The 23,227-nt window shown below is 49.4% G+C and overlaps 2 protein-coding genes across 7 annotated transcripts in view; one reads left to right on the forward strand and one right to left on the reverse strand.

The window, feature by feature from the left end:
* dop (microtubule-associated serine/threonine (MAST) protein kinase dop) overlaps window positions 1-10,816 on the forward strand; it is a 384,316-nt gene extending 373,500 nt beyond the window's left edge. For all 6 annotated transcript variants that reach the window (XM_089551564.1, XM_089551572.1, XM_089551581.1 and 3 more), the window contains 3 exons: window positions 180-430; window positions 1,936-2,187; window positions 6,526-10,816. In XM_089551564.1, coding sequence (XP_089407690.1) covers window positions 180-430; window positions 1,936-2,187; window positions 6,526-8,268 — 2,246 coding nt within the window. In that variant the 3' untranslated portion in view covers window positions 8,269-10,816. The remainder of the gene's footprint in view (window positions 1-179; window positions 431-1,935; window positions 2,188-6,525) is intronic.
* Window positions 10,817-11,216: 400 nt separating this feature from the next.
* LOC149366615 (isochorismatase domain-containing protein 2-like) lies at window positions 11,217-19,834 on the reverse strand. The gene is made up of 3 exons (XM_089551615.1): window positions 19,605-19,834; window positions 14,092-14,341; window positions 11,217-12,433 (listed from the first exon to the last, which is right to left on the reverse strand). Exons 1-3 carry the CDS (start codon window positions 19,798-19,800, stop codon window positions 12,250-12,252), a joined length of 630 nt encoding a protein of 209 aa, XP_089407741.1. The 5' UTR covers window positions 19,801-19,834; the 3' UTR covers window positions 11,217-12,249.
* Window positions 19,835-23,227: the final 3,393 nt, after the last annotated feature.

Genomic DNA, 23,227 nt, shown 5'->3' on the forward strand with positions numbered 1-23,227 from the left:
TCCAGCTTAACGAGCTTCCAACGCCATTGACTTGCATGGTTGTTTGGTGGGAGTACAGTAAGGGTCCAGATTAATGGTGGTCGAATCGATGAGGCTTTACTTGCTGCCTTCATGACTTTATCAGCACGTGCTGTTATGACGTATAAGTGTGCAATGTTTGTCCCCCTCCCCCTGTGCAGATGACCTTGCCTCTGCCGCTGCCGACTTGTCTGGGAGCACCCACCACTCGGGCGGGGTGCTGGGCTCCCCCGGTGGCTCAAGCACGAGCTCACGCGACACGTCGCCCAGCCGAGAGCTGAGCCCCCTGGTGGCCCAGCTCAAGCCCCCCATCATCATCCAGCGGGGGGCCCGGGGGTTCGGCTTCACCATCCGCGCCATCCGCGTCTACTACGGGGACTCGGACATCTACACCGTGCAGCACCTTGTGATGGTCAGTGCCCCCCAGCCACTGCTCGTCCTTGCGGCCTGGCATGCTTTACTTTTCAAAATGTCATTTATTGAAGCCTTTTTTATTATTATTTTAATGCATAAGCATTGCATGGCTATGTTTGCAGTTTCGTGTCATCACGAGCTTGACCACACGATTACATCCGAACGAATGGGTTTATGCGAAAGAGAATGGTACCATCGTACAGAGTGTCAAAAAATCTCATATGGGAAATCGGGGTGGTGGAGGAGGGTTAATTAGTTTATTAATTAGAGCCAAAAGTGTCCATAAACTGGGCGGATCCGGAGCAAAAGTGGCGCCAAATTTGAAAACGCCGGAAGTGTGGCAAACAGAAGTGTGGGTGGACGGAGCCAACGCGTGACTCCAAATTTGAAAATGAAGTGTGGCACGAGGTTTGAAAACTCATGCTTATGCATTTCTCCAATCTGGGTGCTGCAGTGATCTCTCAAGTTTTTTTTTTTTTTTTTTCCAAGCTGAAACTTGTTTCTTGGGTTGTCTCCTTAATTGGAATGATATGACGGTTCCGAGCAGCTGTAAGCTGCAGAATGGGTTCTGCTTTTTCGCAGAACAAGAATACATGGGTGGGCAATTGCGCACATCCACAAACAAGCCGTGGCATTAGAAATCTGCAGTGAAGGCGGTGAATTCAAGGTTCACGGGCTGCCGTTAAAGCAGGGGCAAGACTGACCTCTGGTTCCGGCTTATTAACATGTCTCTGTGTGCCCCAAACCTGAAGTGAATGCAGTAAGCTTTTGGAGATGACCATTTCTCCCTCATCCAGGTGCCAAGAGTATGGAACAAACTTATTCTGAGTAGGTTATGCTCTCTGTGATGGTACTGTGAACATCACGGAGCTCTGTCCCTTTGTATTCTTGCTCACCGCTGTCTTTGTGCGAATGCAAACAAATTAAGACCTCCTCACAGGTGTCGCTTTTAGGACCTTCGGCTTGCCTCTCTCTCCGAGCCTGGAGTGTATTATTGCGTACAACAGCCTTCTGCCCTTGCACTCCTGCAGAAACTAAAGAGAATGTTTACCACATTCGAATCAGAGCGAAAGCACGGGTTTGCGCTGTGTAGAAGACGACGGTGAGCAGGCAGTGTCGCGGAACGGAGCAGATGGAAGTTGATGAAGACTACGCTCTCCAGTGCACAGCGCGAGACAGTGGTGCAGTTTAACACGGGGCACGTTGGCGGCGGCGATAGCCGAGTGGTCTCGCTGAGCGGCCCTTAGAGGAGATCTGTTCGCGCAACTGTGGGTTTGACTTCCAGTCATGGATATATTGATTCAATTTTTTTTTCTCTTTTTCATGGTTTGACCTCTACTCAGCTGAAGGTCAAAACTAGGCACCCAGTTTTGACCTTCAGCTGAGTTAGAGGTCAAACCATGAAAAAGAGAAAATTGATAGTGAAGCTTTCGCTTCAGAAGGTTTTGTCTGCCTCAACACCACCTCAACTACGCTGGTGTTGTCTTTGTGGCTGCTCTGCAGGCGGTGGAGAACAACAGCCCGGCGTTCGAGGCTGGCCTGCGTCCTGGTGACCTCATCACGCACATCAACGGCGAGGCTGTGCAGGGCCTGCTGCACCCGCAGGTGCTGCAGCTGATCCTGGCCGGGGGCAGCCGCATCCACATCCGCACCACGCCCCTGGAGAGCACCTCCATCCGAGCGGGCGGCCGCAAGCGCAACCCCACCACCAGCCGCCTCGCCCGACGCAACACCCGCCAGCGGCGAACGTCCCAGGTACGCTAACTTCACTTCGCTGCTCCACTAGCTTAATGGCTGCGGAACTTGATCTGTGAGCAAATTGCAGCGGCCATATTTCAGGGAAGCAAGAACATAAAAGCTCCCAGCCGCCGCGGTGGCTCCGCGGTTATGGTGCTCGGCTGCTGACCCAAAAGACGCGGGTTCGATCCCGGCCGCAGCGACTAGAATTTCTTTGGAGGAGAAATTCTAGAGGCCCGTGTACTGTGCGATGTCAGTGCACGTTAAAGAACCCCAGGTGGTCGAAATTTCCGGAGCCCTCCACTACGGCGTCTCTCATAGCCTTAGTCGCTTTGGGACGTTAAACCCCATAAACCAAACCAAACCATAAAAGCTCCCATTATAGTGGAAATGCGTTGGTTCACACATACAGTCCAAGTGACCAGGTTCTTTAGTCGCATCGATGCCGAATGTATTTAATTTGACTTCAGTCTAATTCCATCAATTTCAGGAGCCTTTGACTTCGATTTGTCAAGAGTTGACTTTACCGTGGTTTGGGCACCTGTCAAGGAAAACCTTCGGTGGTCGAAATATATTTGGATCACATCAGCATGGCATGCCTCAGAGCCAGGCCGTCGATTGGCACATAAAAAGAACTGCCGTTATTCCTTCTGAGCTCTCGTTACTGCTGGGTGGAAGCCTCTAATGCCAAAGTCAGTTAAAGTAGGTTTTTTTGAATTGCTGTTTTATCAATTCAAATAGACTGCGCCCTTCTTTTTTCTCTTTAGATAATACGAGATGCTATCATAGAGCCAGGCGGTGTCACCTTTATGTAGAGTCTCTTCAGGTGTGGCATCCTCACGCCAACACAAGGGCCGTGCAGAGTGCAGCATTTTGTGCTGTGTGTGCCATCATTGCACAGAATAGTGGTATAGTGCACGCGTAATTCGGAGGTCGCGGGTTCGGATCCCACCGGCGGCATGTGGTTGTTTTTTCTTCTGCTTTTCTAATCAATTAGCTTTAAGCGATAACATATTCAGTAATATTATAAATTGATCAACACCACAAAATAAATAAATTGAAAATCCCCTCTGCCCCTTGGTTTCTGTGGCTGTTGGCTTCTCTCATATTTATAACGAGCCCCTCATTCCCCTTTCCTTGTCTGCTTGATTGCTTAACGAGGGCCTCGGTTCTGGCAGCCTTGATGCCTTAGGAAGCATAAGAGGGTTCTCACACAGCTTCCACCCTCGCCGTTCGATGACGTTCTACGTCACATCAGCGGTAACTCAGGACGTTCCACGTCCGCCGCTTCAGAACGTGGGTGGCGCTGGTGAACACTCTCAAGGTTGGGTTATTTGTAAACATAAATACCCCCGAAAGCAGAAGGTTTGACAGCCGTCGCCGTAGCTCAGAGGTAGAGCACCGGACGCGTAATTCAGAGGTCGTGGGTTCGGATCCCACCGGCGGCATGTGGTTGTTTTTTCTTCTGCTTTTCTAATCAATTAGCTTTAAGCGATAACATATTCAGTAATATTATAAATTGATCAACACCACAAAATAAATAAATTGAAAATCCCCTCTGCCCCTTGGTTTCTGTGGCTGTTGGCTTCTCTCATATTTATAACGAGCCCCTCATTCCCCTTTCCTTGTCTGCTTGATTGCTTAACGAGGGCCTCAGTTCTGGCAGCCTTGATGCCTTAGGAAGCATAAGAGGGTTCTCACACAGCTTCCACCCTCGCCGTTCGATGACGTTCTACGTCACATCAGCGGTAACTCAGGACGTTCCACGTCCGCCGCTTCAGAACGTGGGTGGCGCTGGTGAACACTCTCAAGGTTGGGTTATTTGTAAACATAAATACCCCCGAAAGCAGAAGGTTTGACAGCCGTCGCCGTAGCTCAGAAGTAGAGCACCGGACGCGTAATTCGGAGGTCGTGGGTTCGGATCCCCCAGCGGCATGTGGTTGTTTTTTCTTCTGCTTTTCTAATCAATTAGCCTTAAGCGATGACATATTCACTGATATTCTAAATTGATCAACACCACAAAATAAATAAATTGAAAATCCCCTCTGCCCCTTGGGTTTCTGTGGCTGTTGGCTTCTGTCATATTTATAACGAGCCCCTCATTCCCCTTTCCTTGTCTGCTTAGTTTCTTTGTTTTGTCATTTCTCCTTTTTTGTTTTGTTGCAGATGCGGCTCAGGTATTACAGCCTTTTGGGACCACATGGTGTCCTCAGCTAGGCACTTCAGGGTGCAGTTTTTGCCACCACCCTTTTGTAATACACCTCAGTAGTTTACACGTGGGATTTAATCGCTGTGCATGGCATAGTTGGTTTTGGATATTTGAGAGCTTTAGTATTGCATATAGAGACTTGCTCAAGAATGTGTGCTTGCAGTGAGAATTATTCAAAAGCTATTTGTATCCAAGCTACTTTGTATGTTTGTTTGAGCTGCAAATGCTATTAGCTTAGTGTACACACATATCCCTTTGAGCATACCGGAGGAACAGCATCGCCATAATGGAGCCTTGCTTGATTCAGAGAGTTTCTTGTTTTCCTGTGCTGTTTTGTATACCGTAAAAACCCGCATATAATACGAGGTTTTTTTCCCATAATTAGCGTCCTAAATTTCCGCCTCGTACTATTTGCGGATCCGAACAAAAATTTTCGAAGTTGCTCGAAGTTTTGGTTTCGTTTTTGCGGCGTGGCTACGGCTTGGCTTCGCTATTGGCGCGTGGCTACGGCTTGGCTTCGTTACTCTCGACAAACGACTTCACGACGTCGTTTCTTTGTTGATCCATTGGGTGCGCCGGGGGTTCGCGGTGTGCCGTGCGCCTGTTGACAACGCACGTGTTCGCATGTAAGGCACGCTTCGTGAAGTGGATATTGTTTTAGAGAGCACGATGTCACGGTCTTGAAAACAGTACTCGGCTACTTTCAAGTGATTTTGGCTGCGGAGAACATCGGCAACGGTGCGGCCGGAAGGCAGTTTGGTGTCGTCGAAGGAAGCATTCGTGGATGGCCAGAACAGAAAGAAGCCCTTTTCGCGTGCAGCGGAACGCGACAAAGCTTTCGCGGCCGTTTGATGGTCGTGTAAACAAACCATTCAAGGACGCAGTCAGGCGGTGCTACGCTGAGTGGATGCGCTCAGGTGAGCCTGCAGTGACGCCAACCGGGCGGCCGAAGCGGGCTTAAGAAGTGCGGCATCTCGAACGCCCTCGATGGCACGGAAGATGAGTACATTTGGGATGATTTGTCGGACAAAGAAATGTCCGAAGAAAGCGCTACTGAAGAACAAAGTAATTGAAGTGAAGTGCGGGATGCGATTTGAATAAATGTCTTCTATGAGCTTGTGTTACTCGTATTATACGCGGGTGAAACTTTTTTTCCCATTTCGCGTCTCTAAAACTTAGCCCCGTATTATATTCGGGTTCGTATTATACGCGGGTTTATACGGTACTCACGAATTCTTAAAGTCACACATCAGGCATTGCACTTCGTCTCATCTTCCCTGTAACACAGGGAATGGGCAGCTTCAATGAGGTGCTAATAAAATGTGTCTTTTTGTCACTACGCCATGTCAGGCAGGAACCAATGCATTGTCTTAATTGGCTCATATGCTGAGGTGCATGTGATTGTGGCTTGAAAAATTAAGTTCGTGACATGACATGCAAGTGGCATGCATTATAAAACATGAGTGCTGTATTCAGGATGAACAGAGTTGACTTTTTAATGGGGGGGGACAGTAGTATTTGGAACGAAAAAAATCGCAAAAAGAAAATTTTTTTTTGTCCGTAAATGGATTTGTAAGGTTCGTTTCCACCAAGGAGTAAGTTTAGAGGCTGAGGTCTATAGCACACACAGTGGCTCCCATATCTGTTATTCCTTGCGTTTCTTTACTAAAACTTGCTGCAGTTGCAGTCACTAGCTTCTCAAGAAGAAATTCATACTTGAGCCGTTTTAAGACTTCAGTAAATGGCACCCCCTTTTCAAGTCTCCTGACGAGTGGAATCCAGACTGGCATGAATGGGGAAGATAGTGACTTCTGCCTTGGGGAATTTAGCTTGCAAGACTGGTCAACTTTAGAGCATCACTGTGTCGATTCTAGCCTTGCGACGCGTTTTGAGTCTCAACTCAGTTCCTTTATGTGGCCTATTTTTCTGCCCTGCTTTCTTGCGATCATTTGGGGGTAGTTCAAATAGAAGAAAAAACTAGTTATCCTCAGTAACCACAAGCTCAAGTTTTTTAACTTGGGCTGCAGTGGTGTAGGTAGAGCTTCTCTCTGGTGTTTTAGGTTAGTTGTAGCAAGCACTGGTGGTGTAGATTTTTCAGCCGTCCAGTTTCAGAGAAATCAACGTGGCTTCCGCTGTCTCTTTTGCAGGGACCCGCAGCCACGCTGGCCAACAAGCTCCAGGGTTCGCCACCCACGCTTGGCTCAAAGCCGGCTGACAAGAAGCGGCGTGCGTCGCTGCTTCGCCGACTGAGCAACAAGCGCGCGAGCGCCGAGATACAGCAGCTCGTAAGTGGGGGCGTAGCAACGCCCACTGGACTTGCTCCCAGCCGGAGCTTCCAGTCCCTCGCCGATCCCGCCAGTGGATCGCCTCCGTCGAGGGCTAACGTCGCGATAAACTTCAACAAGGAGAGGTCTTCCTCCGATTCTTCGCACTCGACGAGCAATTCCTCGCCGAGCAGCTCGCCTAGCTCGAGTGTGCCGAACTCGCCCGCCGGAAGTGGGGCGATCCCGCCCGGCACCAGCGGATCGGCGTCGGCGTCCGTGCAGGCGCACTTTCAGCGACCCAGTTCGCTGCACGGGCTCAAGCACAAGCTGGCCCAAACGTTCCGGTCGCCACGACGCAAGTCTGTCGGCCACATCCCGCTCTCGCCGCTGGCTCGCACCCCGTCCCCGTCGCCGCTGCCAGCAATCAGTCCGACGCGGTCGCCGTCGCCGCTGGCCTTCCCGCCGGGACAAGCGCCCCCGACTCACCACTCTCATCACCCGCATCACCACCATGGTCACCACCCGGTGGCCGTAGTGGCGGCCCAGTCGCCGCAGGTGTTCGCGGCAGGCCGGAAAGCATCGCCTCCCACGCTAGTGCCGGCCGCAGCCGTGGTGGCGTCGTCGACGCGCAAGTCACTAATGAGGCCTAAGAGTGCAGAACCTGGCTCCCCGCTTCTGAGGCGAGCTCTGTCGCCCGACCGGCTCCACCCCAAGTCGGCCGAATCCAAGCCGAGGCGAGAGTCCTTCTGCACGCATGCCTCGCCATTGGCCCTGACGTCGACGCCATCCACATCTCAAGGGTCGCCACCGCGAGTGGTGTCAACCAAGACCGGGAGCTCAGTGTCACGAAGCACGCTGACACTGTCACCGGCGGGAACTCGGATGCCGAAGTCGGCGAGCACATTGGCACCTGGGGGCGAAGGTGGTGAGGAAAAGCAGCAGGGCGGGGGAAGGGCCCGCAGTCATTCGCAGAGCGAAGTCGAAAGTCTCGTCGACGATGAAGAAAATGCAACAGCCGCGACTGCTGACGCTGCCGCGAGGCCCCCCTCGCCTCTGCAGCGCTCTCCGAGGGAGCAGCACTTGGCGGCGACGAGCAGTGCAGAACCTCCGCACGATGTGCCGTCTTTCACAGTGACACCCAGCACTCCTCTGCCGACCGCCGACAGTGAAGACGGGACGTCCAGGGACCCAGGGTGCAGTGATGCGTGCAGTGAAAGTGTCTCCGTCACGACTGCTTCTGTGAGCTCGACAGCGACATCGGTTTGCACGGTTTCAAGTGTGACCGTGATGGCAAAGAAGCTCGCCTCGGCCGCAAACGCTGCCGACACTGCAGCCGTGGCTCCCACGCCGACGCAGACTTCAGTGTTGAGTGTAACCGTGACAACCTCAAAAAGGCCTCAGTCGACGGCAGCGGCAGCCCAAACAAAGAGCAGTTCTACTTCATCGTCACCGCAGACAGCTTCCTCTTCAACTGGTGCTAGCAAATCGCAGCTGCCGGCCGAGGCGAAAAAGATGGCTGCCAAACAGCTAGCTAGCGGCGATCAGAGAGCAGGTGCAGTGCCACAGAACAAGTCAAAGAGCACGCCGGAGCCGCCGGCAAGCGCGACGAAACCGGCCAAGCCATAGCTTCACTAGTGAAAGAGAGGGGTCTATGTTTGCATTGCTCGCGTGCACCGAGTGGTATGCATTCTTGAGAGCAGCTCCCGAGGCACGCCCCGCAGTATTTATTATCACACGAAGTGTTGCCGTTTTGTGTGCGCCCCCAGATCTCTCCCTCGCCTGACTATTGAGTTGCTTTTGCCGGGCTTTCGAGTGCGTGGACATTTCTATTCGTTTTTTTTTTGCTCCTTGCTGTGCTCACTGAGGCCAGGACTGCTTTTTTGCGTTTTTTTATCGCGGCCCGCATCCTAGATGCAACCAGTCAAGTTCAGCAGTGAGGTCATTCCCTCTTGCGCAGAAAGTGCGCAACCCTCAGCCGCCCCTGCCCACACCCCTACCCACACCCCTGCCCACACCCCTGCCCACACCCCTGCCCAGTTCACCGTTTCACTTCCCTTTTTTTGTTCATATAGTGAGCGAGTGAGACGTTTCCTGTGACGTGTTGAGTCTTTGCGGTTTTTGTGTTACGCATGTTCTACACTTGTTGACGGTTGTTACGTTTGCCTCGGCGGGAGGCGGGTTTTTTCAGCACGGGCCCGCTTCGCGCTGCCTATTTCGCGCTTCTGCTGTCGTCCAGTCAACTCTACCTTTTTCGCTTTTTGCTGTACAGTTTAGCAGTTGATGGCGTCCTTTCACTGTGGCTCCGATGTGCCTCCGTTTCGCGACTAAAGTGGCGTTTGAAGGGCTCATTAAGTGTGCTTGGCTCGAAATGCGGCGTTCCGAGCAAAAAAAAAGTATCAGTTGTGAGAAGATTTTGTTTATGTTGCTTTGCAACATCTCACCTCTTTTTGATAGTCCCAACAGTGACTCTAACATCTAAATGAAGCTAGCGCAAATAAACCTCTCATATTTGGAACCAACTTAAACACTTCAACAAGTCGCCTCGGATGAGGCTTCCGAGAAAAGCTGAGCCTGCCAAAACTTAAGCCACGCAGCGGAGTGCATCTAGAAGCTGTCTTTCTCTCGCTTGTACGTGCCGACTGCATGTAGTCTCTCTCTCTCTCGCTTCTTGGTGACGCCTGTACGACTCCTTTTGCGGCAGCGTGCAATCACGTGTCATCACTCGTCTCGTCTCTTTTTCATACCTCATTCAAGTGAGACCTCATTATCGTGTGGAGTGAGTCTCCCGTACTGTAGTGCAATTGACGTCACTTCGACCACTTTCGGTTTTGTTCCCTTTGCCTTGCTCCAGAAACTGGCATGTCAGTTTTTTTTTTCAGTGTACATTGTTAACGTCTCCCCCCCCCCCCCCCCCCCTCAATTTTTCGCTGCCCTGCTTCAGGCTAGGAGAGGAAAGGAAATAGCAAAGCTGACTGATTGCGAATGCCGACGATAGCTGAAGTGAACAGGCGGAGAAACTGCTGTGAAATAAGGCCTTGTTAGTAGTGAAAGTACATAAAACTGCATGCAACGTTTTATTTGTTGGTGCATATGTGTGCAATTTTAGTTTCTTTCGGGGGCCGGCTAGCATGTTTTCGGTGCAACGCAGGCTCCCACCATTGAAACAATGCAGTCTGTGCTGCGAGCCGCAAAGGCCTATAAGAGGTGATGGGGCATTGCCAAAGCACAGTCTAGAAACTTTCAGGCTTTAAACCAACCATTCACTGGCCAATACAGCAAGTACTTTGCGTACGAGTTTCGGTGAATTACTGAACACTTTGTTATCTACTTTGTGATCATATTTATTGCCTGACTAATGGGATTCTCAACGCATTGCATTATCAGTAGCCGCCATCCCTGTTCAGCTTTGGCGCGTGGCACGCAAGACGACAGCTATTGATGCTTTGGGGAAGACCGGTGCTTATTGCACCAACATATCAAGTGTAGGCACTGTTTTTCGCACAAATGCTCCTCTCTTAAGTGACCGCCTTCGCGCCGTTGCTCTGGTGTTCTTGCAATTTGTGCGTTCCTTTCAGGCCAAGGTATCGCGTAAAGATCGCAGCACAACCGCTGGAAAAGCTGCAGAAAAGAGAAAGGAGACCGCCAAGACATTTTGTTTTTCTTTCTGCTTTCTCTCCTGCCACCTCGAAGTTTCTGGAGATGGTAATGGACATCGCCGGAAACTTTGCCGGCACTGTGCCATATGACGTGTGACCGAGAGGTGGCGGTCCCGCCTCGACGTCGTGCGGTCTGTCATGCTGCACTTTTAGTCTCTGTTCTTCTCTCATCGGGCACGTGGCATTAATTTCCAGGTTTGTGCTGCGTGGATCATTAGATTTTCTTTCTGCCTTTTCTCTGTGATGCTTTTCCTCCCGTTCTTGCACCTTTCTTCTCTGCATTTGGAGGCATGAGTGCGAGTTGATGAATACGGAGTTGATGTCCGTACTGCAGCAATACGGACTGGTGGGAGTTTGTCCGTACTGCTTCGTGTGGTGTTTGCCATACCGTCGTCGTTCTCCCCTGCCTCCCTTGCACTCCCCGGCCCCCGTTGTTCAGTCATCTATGGCGATGCGTTTTTTTTTTTCTCAGATACAAATAAAAAGAAACCTTGTCGTCTCTTCCCCCTTTTACAGAACTGCTTGCAAAGTGTTTTTTTTTCTTTGTCTGGCTTCATCGGTGGTCATTCATCAGAGCTGCAACATTTGAGTGCTTTGATTACGGAGGTTTCAAAGAGAAAAAAATTCCTCTTCTCTGCAAGAAAGCATCTTAGGGTGCCCTGTGCCAGTGACTTCCATTTCAGGAATTTGCAGGTTCTTCAAGAAAAGAATGACAAATATTACGGAAAGGAGTTTTAATAGGCTCTTCACCCACTTTTGCACTTTATATTGTTTATGCTCTCACCATTTCCAAGAATTTCAAAGAAGAAACAAGCCTGAAAATCAAAGGACCTGATTATATGTTACTGCATCGCAAAATGAGACTTTTAGGACCAGGTGGTTTACGTAGTTGTAAAGCACACACACACACACATTGCATATCGTTCATACAAAATAACGCATTTTATTTTTGTTCCGACAGGTATTGGTCACAGAATGACCAGTTGAGAATAAAGTGCTGAAGTTGTCAAAAATTCAGAAAACCACACTGTGTTTGCATTAGTCTTGATTACAAACATATTTAGCTGAAAGCACCATTCATATACAAATAGCTAAGCACTGGCCCCATGCAAAAGGAAAAAAAACAAGCGAAATTTACCTTGACCACTTCAATGCCTGCAGTCACAGCCCCACCTAGTCGGGAACATAATTATGGCGATGGAATTAGCGCATTTTTATCAGCGCACCTCCATACTTGGCAACTATGCCATGTTTCTTGTGCGGTCTTTCCCATCCGCTGAGTCTCCCATTATAGTTTCTGGCAAGCATCAAACAACTCAAACTGCAGACTTTATATGCGTACAATCGGGAAACGCAGTCACAGCCACTTCCCAGCAGTCATAAAAACCACTGGACGTCCACAGGATATCCAGGGGAATTTTAGTGCCCACTGGGTTGTACTGACTGTTTTAACAATGAAGCTCCAGTAAGGAAAACCAAACATGCTAAACTTCTACCTCCTAACAATCAACACCCTATGGACGTCCACAGGACATCCAGGGGAATTTTAGTGCCCACTGGGATGTACTGACTGTTTTAACAGTGAAGCTCCAGTAAGGAAAACCAACTATGCTATACTTTCACCACCTAACAATCAACACCCTATGGACGTCCACAGGACATCCAGGGGAATTTTAGTGCCCACTGGGTTGTACTGCCTGTTTTAACAAGCTCCAGTAAAGAAAAACAACTATGCTATACTTTCAACACCCTATGGACGTCCACAGGACATCCAGGGGAATTTTAGTGCCCACTGGGATGTACTGACTGTTTTAACAGTGAAGCTCCAGTAAGGAAAACCAACTATGCTATACTTTCACCACCTAACAATCAACACCCTCTCGTGACTTCAATGCTTTATACAGTTCGATAAAAATGCAAATAAACAATAATAATCTTGCGAATGGCTCCTCTATAAGGCACTCGTGTGCTTCTGGGTGAACCCGAGCAAGCCACTGTCTGGCGCAGACTCCATGATGAGCTTCTGCACCTCCTTGAACTTTGGGTGCGCCGAACCACCCAGCAGACTCAGGATGACGCTTTCGCTCGTGGTCAGCCACGCACCGCTCGCCTTCATCCGCTCGAAGCCAAAGAACCTGTTCACCAAGGGATGGCAGAAATGGCACTGGTTCCTTTCACTGCCCAAAGCAAGTGAAAGCATGAACAGTTTGCTGTGGGTAGCCTAAGGCCCTTTTAGCAGCTACGGTGTGCACGCCCAAATCATATGATTCCAGCACTTAGAGCAACTTTTTCTGCTCTTTTCGGAGCAAGGATATTCCAATCGGGATCAGGGATTGCCTGTTCCACTGGCAGTTTGGAAGCAGTTACCGAGCCACGATGGCTCTACAGAGCAGTGCGGATGGAGGCTTTGTTCTTTATCACCTGCATTTCCCCCATGCAGTGGCCTCCGATCCATTGAATCTCTGCCTGTTAACAGCACCATCCAGTGAAAGCACACTGCGCGCAATTTTCCACACATAGTACAGAGACTGAGTGCAAAGATTACGGCATTCGGTTTCCTTAGGAGCCTCATCAGTACGCATTACGACCCCAAAAGTAGTGGAGACAACGGAGGTGCGGCCAGCGCAGACGAACTGTGGGCACAGGAAAGGCTGAGTGTTCAACCGGTACTGGACAATGACTTCTGAGTGGGAACCCCAGATGAGTCCCAAATTGGACCTGAAGATGACTGGGTGTATGATTACGCTCTCGGCTAGGCGGTTGGTCAATATCGCATGCGTCTTCTGTTACTTAACAGGAAGAAAGGGGTAATCAGGAGCAATCATGGCCCTAGCAGCAACAGGGTTAACAAAACCTTAGCAGAGTTCAGCCCCGAGCAATGTAGGAGGCAAGGACATGCAGTACCATTCACTTTCCGAGCAACGGTGAGGATCAACTTGCAGCCTCTATTCAGTCCAGGAACTTAAGCAGCATCCTATTGCTGACTCGGCGCCAGTAAGTCCAAGAATCCATCGCTTTAAGGAAACTACGGTGTAAGTAATGAACAGTTTTTCTTAAAAAGTCAGTTGTGGTGCTGGCTCGTATTCTCTCTTTCTCTGCTTAATTCCAAGTTAGAGCCATTTTTCTGGCTGCAAGTTTGTGACCCCCCATGAGATATTGTCCCATTTAGTTGGGTGGGGCTGCCTGAAAATAGCAAGGAAGGACGTCCACAATTTTCTTTCCGACAGTAAAATTTCTATTTTTTTTCTGGATTTCTTGTGTCATGCGCATTTTTGAAGTAAAAAATGATTCCACGATCCCTAGTGTTGGTTTCCTAAATCTTGGTGTTTTTATATAACAGTTTCTATATTGACAGTTTCTAAGAAATTTTCTATGTGTGTGTACGTATCGCCGGGGTTTCCCACACAAAAACTAATGAACTGCCTTTCTTGAAACCTGTACTATATGCCATTTAAATAGTGCCTGAAAAGGTTACGCCGAACATAATCTAAACATTTCATGCCCCCCGCCCCCTTTTTTTAGATAACATTATTGCCTCGGAGCATAAAGGGAATTGGGAAGGTAGAAAGAAAAAAAAAGCGGGGGTGTTAAATGAGTGAGGAAAGGTGGGCCGATCTACTGAAGGCAAGGAGGGAGTGGTAATGTGCACTTTTTGACTAGAGCACGTGTACGTATAGTTAGAGATTCACATCAAGTTGTAGCAATAAGAACATTAGAGCCACAAGCAAAACTTTCGAGTCGCAACAGCCGCTTAGCTTTCCACCTCGATACATCTACGCATCTGGTCACCCACCTGTCAACCATGGTGCGTGAGGAACAAGCATCAACAGCGATGTGCACATTGAATCCCTTCTCGAGCAGAGCGAGCGCTGTGTTCTGGACGCAGACATGCGTCTCAATGCCGCACAGGACGACCGAGTCGAGACCTTTCTCCTGCATCTGCTGGGTCACTTCAGCAGTCATCATGGAGAACTGCGTCTTCTCGATCGGCTTGATGTCTGGGAACTCTGCCAGGCCCAGCTCCGGCACTGAGTGTCCAAGGCCTGGTAAGGAAATAGAGATTGAACTTCAAAGTTAACATATGCACGAGTCCAGTGAGACTTGTCAACAGCAACACATGCAAGGACACCGAAACAAAGAATGGAGGAAGACACAAACACAAGCACACATTGCCTGCATATGCTAACGAGCGTGCGTACTATGAACATTGCATGCAGAAGCTCTGCCCAGTGCCCCTAACAATGGACGAAGTTTCAGGTCCCTTAGCCTGCTTCAGGCAACAGAGACTTGCAATGAACTTTCTTTTTACATATTTAAAAAACATTGGACATCTCGATAAGCTCTAAATTCACTTGCACGTTACCTTCATGCATTCTTCATGCAGTGAACTTCGTCAGCCCATTTGTCGGACTATGCACTCCGTCATTCCATAGGTTACATCAATACTCGCCATTGCATCCTTAGTACCCATTTCATGGCCGCATTTTATCTTTTTTTTTTTTTTACCTCTTCCACGCTGCTCTCCTTCTGTCTTTATCTCCCAAATTCCTCTCCCTATGCAGAGTAGCATGCCAGCGATATTGAAACGCCGGCTAAATTCTCTGTATTTCATTGAAGAGTCTCTCTCTCTCTCACACATTGCCGAAAGAGTAAACACACGCTCGCCAACATTGAGAGAGAGAAAAACACGCCGTTTCGGGGTCCGTATGGGTCCTTTGATCACACAAAACGCTTGATGGAATGGTAAAGGCTTAAGTACGATTGAAATTTCACGGTGAATGATGGTAGATTTCTGGAAGGTTCCCACATGTACTGTTAAGAGCATGCTTCGTGTTTTGTCCATGATCCCAATCAATGTTCGCTCCTCGCCAGATGGTGCAGGGTCAAAAAGCATACATGTTTAAATTTGCAAAAACGCAACCATACATGCACAATGACAGCCAAAGGCAGGGCATGTGCTTAAATCAGTTTACTCCCTTACTAAGTGTGTACTACAGAACTACTACACGTGTTGTGCTACAGAACCAACTAGCCCAGCAATGAGTGACACCATACTACTTGCCCCATTTGCAAAAGAGGACTATGTAGAGCAGTTTCAAAAGCAAAATTATTTAGCCTCAATTATTGCACCACCTTTTCTTTTACTGCCCTGCATAGAAGCATCCTTCTGTGAAAGGATTTTGTCGGCACAACAATGGCTCTGTGTGTTAGTCATTAAGGTGGCATTTGTGTTCAACATACCTAGTAGTTAATTAATAGCACAAGTGCGCATGCGTCGTTCTCTTCCTTATGCTGTCGTAGTTGCGCTGCGGTTATTTTGCATCATCCACCAACTCGCCCAACAATCTGTTATTCAGAAAGTCAGGGACGCTTGCCTCTGACCTGAGTCCATCAAAGGCCACTGTTATCACTATTGTAACCAAGTTGAAGCACAAAAAGAGGCTAAAACCCACAAAACTTCAATTGGTTTACGCGTGTTAACACGAAGCAGAACTTGGAATGCAAGTGCAAAATAGAGGCTTATGAACAAGATGAGACATGACTTAGTGACACAACCTTTGGAGCAGCGGTGCAAATATGAATGACGGAAATTCATTCCACACAGTGAGGCACCATAATCTCGGAAAGAAATACCCAAACTAACAACGAAAGGAATTATTCTTGTACATGAAGCAAGAGATCTATCTACCAGCATACACCAAAGCTTTTGATTCGGCTCTTAGGCATTGTTTCTAACTTTGCATTTTATGTTAACAGTTGCATGTAAACGAAGTGCACAGTATACCATACACCAAAGCTTTTGTTTCGGCTCTTAGGCATTGTTTCTAACTTTGCATTTTATGTTAACAGTTGCATGTAAACGAAGTGCACAGTCTACAGACAATTTTACACAAGGTTCAAGCGCCTCAAAATTAAGACGCTCCGGTTTCATTTGGTAATGAAAACGTAGGTTTATGGACTTATGGGGTTTGGGGACTCGGGCTATGAAGGACGCCGTAGTGGAGGGCTCCGGATAATTCCGACCACCCGGGGTTCCTTAACATGCGCTGATATCGCACATTACAAGAGCCTTTTCGCCTCCATCGAAATGCGACCGCCGCGACCAGGATAGAACCCGCGGGTCAGTAGCTGTGCAATGAAAACGCCAGACTGAAAAAAAAGAAAACATACTAAACAGCTTACAGACTCCGAAGTCGTTGAAGCAAGGTTGCACATAAACATCACATACAATTAACACGCGAGCTCCACTTCCGCGCGGTTTTAAACGAGGAAACTGGTAACCGCGGGACCTCGCGTGGCAATTTCCTCACTGGCGTCCCAGAACCCTCCTCGCAGCGCCGCCTCTCCTCCTCCGCTCTTTTCTCCCTTCTCCTCTTTTTTTCTTTCACGGCTGTTGCGCTCTTCGGTCTATTCCTCCGGCGAGTCTGCCTCCGCGCACCGCCGCCGCGAATCTGCGCGTCTTCTGAACCGCGGCCTGGTCAGCGCGCCTCTCAATGTGCTGACGCATGAACACGTAGGTGGTGGTGGAAACGTTTATTGCCAATGATGTAAATCGTAGGGGGCGCCTGGTTTGCCGCAAAAGTTTGCATGATTACGAGAATTGGTCTGGGTATCGGGCATGCAGCAGTATTGGGTATTGAGCAGTCCGGGTTTGTAGTTGTCGCCAATGTGCAGCCTGCGCTATGGTGAGGGACGGAGCGGGGGGTGCGTATTCCCTTCTTTTGTCTCGGTAATACGAGAGAATATCACGGAAGGAGACCAGGTAGTGCATTCCCTGCTCACGACAGTATGAGGCATTAAAGGCTTTCGCCTTAATAAAGCGATTCTGCTCGTATTGTCTTTCACAGCTGTTCTGCTCCTGGCGAGCTTCTAGGGCGGCCGGCTCGCGATTTTCGCGTTGCCCTTCGAGCCATTTGTATGGCCGGCACGGTCCTCGCGCAAAGAAGGCGACTGCGCACGTACTTAAAATGGCGTTAAAGGGCGATTCACACGACGGTCCGTTCGCCCGCGGCCCGCGCACTACCTGGTCTCCTTCCGTGATATTCTCTCGTATTACCGAGACAAAAGAAGGGAATACGCACCCCCCGCTCCGTCCCTCACCATAGCGCAGGCTGCACATTGACGACAACTACAAACCCGGACTGCTCAATACCCAATACTGCTGCATGTCCGATACCCAGACCAATTCTCGTAATCATGCAAACTTTTGCGGCAAACCAGGCGCCCCCTACGATTTACATCATTGGCAATAAACGTTTCCACCACCACCTACGTGTTCATGCGTCAGCACATTGAGAGGCGCGCTGACCAGGCCGCGGTTCAGAAGACGCGCAGATTCGCGGCGGCGGTGCGCGGAGGCAGACTCGCCGGAGGAATAGACCGAAGAGCGCAACAGCCGTGAAAGAAAAAAAGAGGAGAAGAGAGAAAAGAGCGGAGGAGGAGAGGCGGCGCTGCGAGCAGGGTTGCCAGGTTTGGCTACTTTGCGCCAAATTGGCTACTTTTAGGACCGCTTGGCGACAAAAATTTGAACTTGGCTACTTGGCTACTTTTTGGCTACTTTTGAAAGCGAAGTTAGGGTTGTAATGGACCTCTTTTTCTGCCAATGATCCATACATCTTTGCTTGAGTGCGTCAGAATGCCATACGCAAACACCATTATTCTGGCGGTGCCAGTCTTTTTGTTAAAATTTTGCTTGTAATGATGTCCTAGACTTAAAATACTTCTCGCTCCTGTGTTCACTGGCTCCTGTGTTCTCCCAAGCGAGATTCCGCCTCCGCTATGCTATGCTGATATGAAGGTTTCCTTAGAACCAGCGATAAGAAATGTCCCATCTCCATAAGCCTCGGTTACATGAATGCGACAGAAGTCGACTCTACTCAAGTTTTTGAGGGAAAGAGCAGGTTTTGAGAAGGAAAGGCATGAATCGTCCTCTACTCTCTGCCTCGACGCTTTTGCACTTTCCCTCAATAACTGGACTTGAGTCGACTTTTGTCGCATTCATATAAACGCGGCTATTCACTCAATCATGCACTCAATGCGCTTCAGCTAAATAAGGATGTGAATTGCTACTTAGCTGATATACCTTGTTTCCTCAGTTGGATACTGGTTCAAAGCGCTTTGATCGGCCACACATGATGATGCTGAGAATTACAGTCTTGGTTAAAATTTTTCAGGGCAAATACAGTTTCCTTTCAGCCGATTACTGGGGAACGGGGAAGAGCGAAACGCTTTGAAACGCGATGACGAAGGCTCTTCGTATCGTACAGCGATATCCTGAGAGCCATGAATTCCCCAGAATACGGCTGAAAAGGAAGCCATGTGACCTGAAAAAATTTGGCCAAGGCTATGCTTTCTATGCCTTTAGAACATATGAACTGCATGTGGCGATCAGTCTATTTTTGCAATATAAAGCTTGAAAAAGATCACAGGAGAGAAACGGAAAAAGAAATAGGCGCATCAAATCAAACGCTTGTTTATGGAGCAGTGAAGAAATTTCATGCAAAAAACATTGTCAGGCATGTCATATCTATATACATATATACATATATATCTGGGAATTAAAATTGCCATGGCTGTGGCTTAGCAAAACCAATTATTTCTCCTCTGAAAAGAAGAAAAACTGTTCTGATTACTTTTCCCACACTCTCTTTCCCTTGGTTTCCGTGCTTCTGTGCCATGGTGTTCATGTATTTCCTTTCATTTGATTTGCGATGCTTTTGTAATTCAGAGTTATTCGCATTCACAAATTACCCTGCGTCCTACAAGAATTATATATTTCTTGCGCTTTTATGCTTCTGGTGACGCTTTTCTGCAACCTTGGCGCTACTTTTGGCTACTTTTGACACTTCGGCAGCTGGTTGGCTACTTTTTTGGCTACTTTTCAGCTTTTTGTGGCTACTTTTAAAATTTAGGACCTGGCAACCCTGGCTGCGAGGAGGGTTCTGGGACGCCAGTGAGGAAATTGCCCCTCGCGTGTGTTTACTTCGTCACGGCTCCAATAACGCATTAAGTCAGCTACCAGTCCCGTCTCAACCACTGCTCTCTATCCTAACAATGTGCGCCAGTGTTCAATGCGCTTCGCAGGAGGCTCTTGACCTCGGAATGCGTTGCGGCTTATCGCTCACGCTCGAAACATATCGCTGTTGTACTGGTCGTACCACGGAATCTTACGAGAACTTAACGCAGGCAGTTCAGTGCTTAAGTATTGTTGAAAGCGTACCTACCATGTGCGGGTCACGGCATCACTTAACTATAATTAACCACGAATAACACACGCGGTGCTAGAAGCGTAGCGAGCGGTCTTACCTTTCGGATATTGCTCGGTGACGATTACAGTCATGTCGAGCGCGCGGCCAGCCCTGAGTAGCCGCTGTGAGACGGCGACGATCTGAGGGAAGTACTGTATCGTCTTTGCGAATTTCTCCTGCATGTCACACAGGAAGATCGCTGTTTTCTGAGCCGACAGGCGGCCAACATTTCGCACTGCTGTCTGTGTCGCCATCGTCGTGCTGCCGCTTTTCCTTGAAGTGAAGTCAGCCTTCTGCCCCGCAAGCAATCCGTCGAGAGTGCCGTATTTAACAGTCTGCCACACAACCACAGTTTCGAATTAGGCGCCATGGTTGATTTCAGCCATTTTATTTCAACCATGAATTGAACAGGTAAGTTTCGTCTAATGCTTTGTCCATGGGTTCAAGTTCACGCCGTAGAGACCGACTGAACCAAAACTAAGAATGTATTTGCCGTTTCTTAACTGAATTGGTTCTGAGTTTTGTAAATGCACAACTAACGAAAAGTGCGTCTGTTATTCTCTTCGGTCTCAGTAGCGCTGTGCATTTTTCCTGTTCATCATGTACAGCAGTGCACCCTTTTGAAAGGCGCTCTATAATAATGAGATGAACGCTAATTGCCACAGAGCTTTGATAAAAAAAACTGAATGAAAAATTTATTGAAGGAAAGCTCAGAGGTTAACGTAGAGTAGTAAGGTAGAACTCTGAAGAGGGTGGCTGACGTTGCCAGTGGAAACAAAGATTACCTGAACTCCCACAGAACGTGCATTGTAAGCACAAAATAAGAATTAATGGCTCTTTCCTCGTTGGCGTTGCATAACCCTCCTCGCAGCGCCGCCCCTCCTCCTCCTCTCTAACAGTGTGTTCGCCGTATTTTCCCGCTTTCGATTGTTTACTGAATGTTTCTATTGCACTGATCTGTGCACCGTGTTTGAATTATTCGTCGCGGCGACTTGGGTTTTCCCGCGTTGAACTTACACTGATACCGCGAGAACAATACGACGTTCAGGAATTGCCGGACAAGTGTTGTATTTGGCATACGAGTGACAAGGCAAGAAATTAATTTATGCTTTGAGCAAAAGCAGCGGAAATGAAACAAACTAGATGCAGCATCACTGTTTTCCCTGCAGACTTTTTGAGAGCTGGATGCATTCCTTCTAGGACTGTGGCAAGCAGTAGGTCGAACAGTATTGCAGTGGCCAGCAGTATTGCGCAGATCAATGCAAGAGAAACATCCAGTAAACAATCGAAAACGGTAAAATACGGCGAGGACACTGTTAGAGCGGAGGAGGAGGGGCGGCGCTGCGAGGAGGGTTATGCAACGCCTATGATGAAAGAGCCGAATTAATTTTGTGACGAAGCCAATTTCACGCTTGAGCCATTATTTGAAACTGAGTGTGGAAGGCAACGGGCCGACTGACAACACCAGGTCCCAGGGATATCTGAATCATAGCCAAATATCCGAACACCTTCCAGGACTTGCGAGGGATGCCCGCGGCAAGCCCTTGTTTTAGATGTCCGGTCACGTTATCTTGTGGATATCCTTTTCGGATGATACTACGGACATTCACTTGAACCACGTCTCATTACGTTTGCATAATAGAAATACGAAGTTGTGTCGACTGGAAAGTGTTTATTTATAAGCGGGGATCGGGGACGTCACTGAACGGTCAGCGTCAGGCGTGCTCCACCGCAGACTCGCGCCCATCGAGTCCATCATCATCTTTCCACTGCGGTGCGGCGTGACAATATGTTCGCTACAAAGGTGGAATAGTAGGCGCTTAATTATGTTTTTTTAAGCATGAAATGCTTTTAGCTCCCGTTGTCGGCAGTGTGGTGACGTCACGCCGAGACCGAGAGCCATCATCCGGGCACTGAATTCCAGTCATCCGGGCTCTGAAACGAGAACATCCGGGCACCGTACGAGACTTAGCGAGATTTAACGAGACTCTCTAAGCCCTCCTACGCGACCGGCATGCAAGCGCCGGTTGGTCTCCAAACGAGTCACAAAAAATAACTGCTACCAGTGCCTTCTCAATGTTTATCAAGATATCAGTCGAGCTGTGCCTTTGATAATGCACGGAATTATTATGCGAAGCATATTAACGTAGGTTTCGGGCCTTCGCGCGACGCCCGGCGGTGGCCACCATTGACCTTCAAGTGACCTTCAAGTAGGTCACGTGACATGACGTCACACCGGCTGCAGATGGGGCCTTATATTGCGCCGTCGGACGTCGCCCGGCGGAGGCCTCCACGCTTCGGTTCGCGCCGTCGCGCGCGACGCGGCGGCGGCGCCACCATCGCTGCATCACGTGTTATGTGACGTCACGCCAGGGATGAGGCGGCGCGCGCCCGCCGTCGCGTCAGTCTCTGTGCCCGCAACCGCGCCAGCGTCTTTGCGCCGGGCGTGTATGCGGTCAAGATGCCTCCAAACGCTAAGGACATGCTTCGCATCCACTGGGCTTAACCTTGATAAGCCTCCAATTTTTAATTTCCGATTTCTAATAACGCGTGCAAAAAGCACATACATGCCACAATATTTAAGCATGAAATGCTTTTAGCTCCCGTTGTCGGCAGTGTGGTGATAGTCACGCCAAGACCGAGAGCCAACATCCGGGCACTGAAACGAGAACATCCGGGCACCGTACGAGATTTAACGAGACTCTCTAAGCCCTCCTACAGGACCGGCATACAAGCGCCGGTAGCTTCCCGCCGAACGGGTGGTGGCGTTCCTCCCTTCCTGTATGGTGCGGTTCGGGTGTCCACCGATATGACAGAGAATTACTGCGCCATTTCCTTTCCTCAAAAAGCGTTTCGTTCAAAGGGCAACGCATCGCGCCGAACGGGTGGTGACGTTCCTCCCTTCCTGTACGGTGCGGTTCGGGTGTCCACGGCGATGACAGAGAATTACTGCGTAATTTCCTTTCCTCAAAAAGCGTCGCGTTCAAAGGACGATGGTGGTGGTGGAAAACATTTATGTGCAGGTATAATACAGGAGGTTACGCATGAGCTGACCCAGAGGGGGCCAGCCCTTACAAATACTAGGTGGAGGTCCCTAGTTCGGGACCCCAGTGGCATCGGCCGCCGCCCAGGCTCTCGCGACCAAGGCCCGTTGGGCCTGCAGGTCAGAGCAGCCGAGCAGGGTCGCCTCCCAGTCCTCCCGGCTGGGGTTGGGGTTAGGGGGGATAGCAGGGTTGGAGGGGCAGGCCCACACCATGTGGTAGATGTCCGAAGACTTCTCCGCACAGTGCGGACAGCTGCCCGAGAAAGAAGGGTCGAAGTGTTTCAGAGCTGCCGGGCACAGCAAAGTATTAGTATACAGGTGGAGCAGAAGCCGCTCCTCCGCCTTTGACAGACCTTTACACGGGCGGGGATAAAGACCATGGCCAGATTGATAGAGTAAAACGATGTCTTTGAAGGTGTAAGCTGCAATAAATTCGAGTTCCTGATCGTCATGGTCGGAGGGGAATGTCCGGTGAGAGAGCACGCGGGCGGCGGCGTCAACTGCCTCATTTCCCTCAAGGCCCATGTGAGCGGGAGCCCAAACGATACGCCGGTGCGCGGGGTCACCGGTGTAGACGCTGTTTTGAAGAATGCGGTAGGCTAAATACGGTACCCAGCCCTGCTCGACGTTCCGACATG

Source organism: Amblyomma mixtum, chromosome 1 (genome assembly GCF_055824585.1).
Source record: "Amblyomma mixtum isolate Tamu chromosome 1, ASM5582458v1, whole genome shotgun sequence".
NCBI lineage: Eukaryota > Metazoa > Arthropoda > Arachnida > Ixodida > Ixodidae > Amblyomma > Amblyomma mixtum.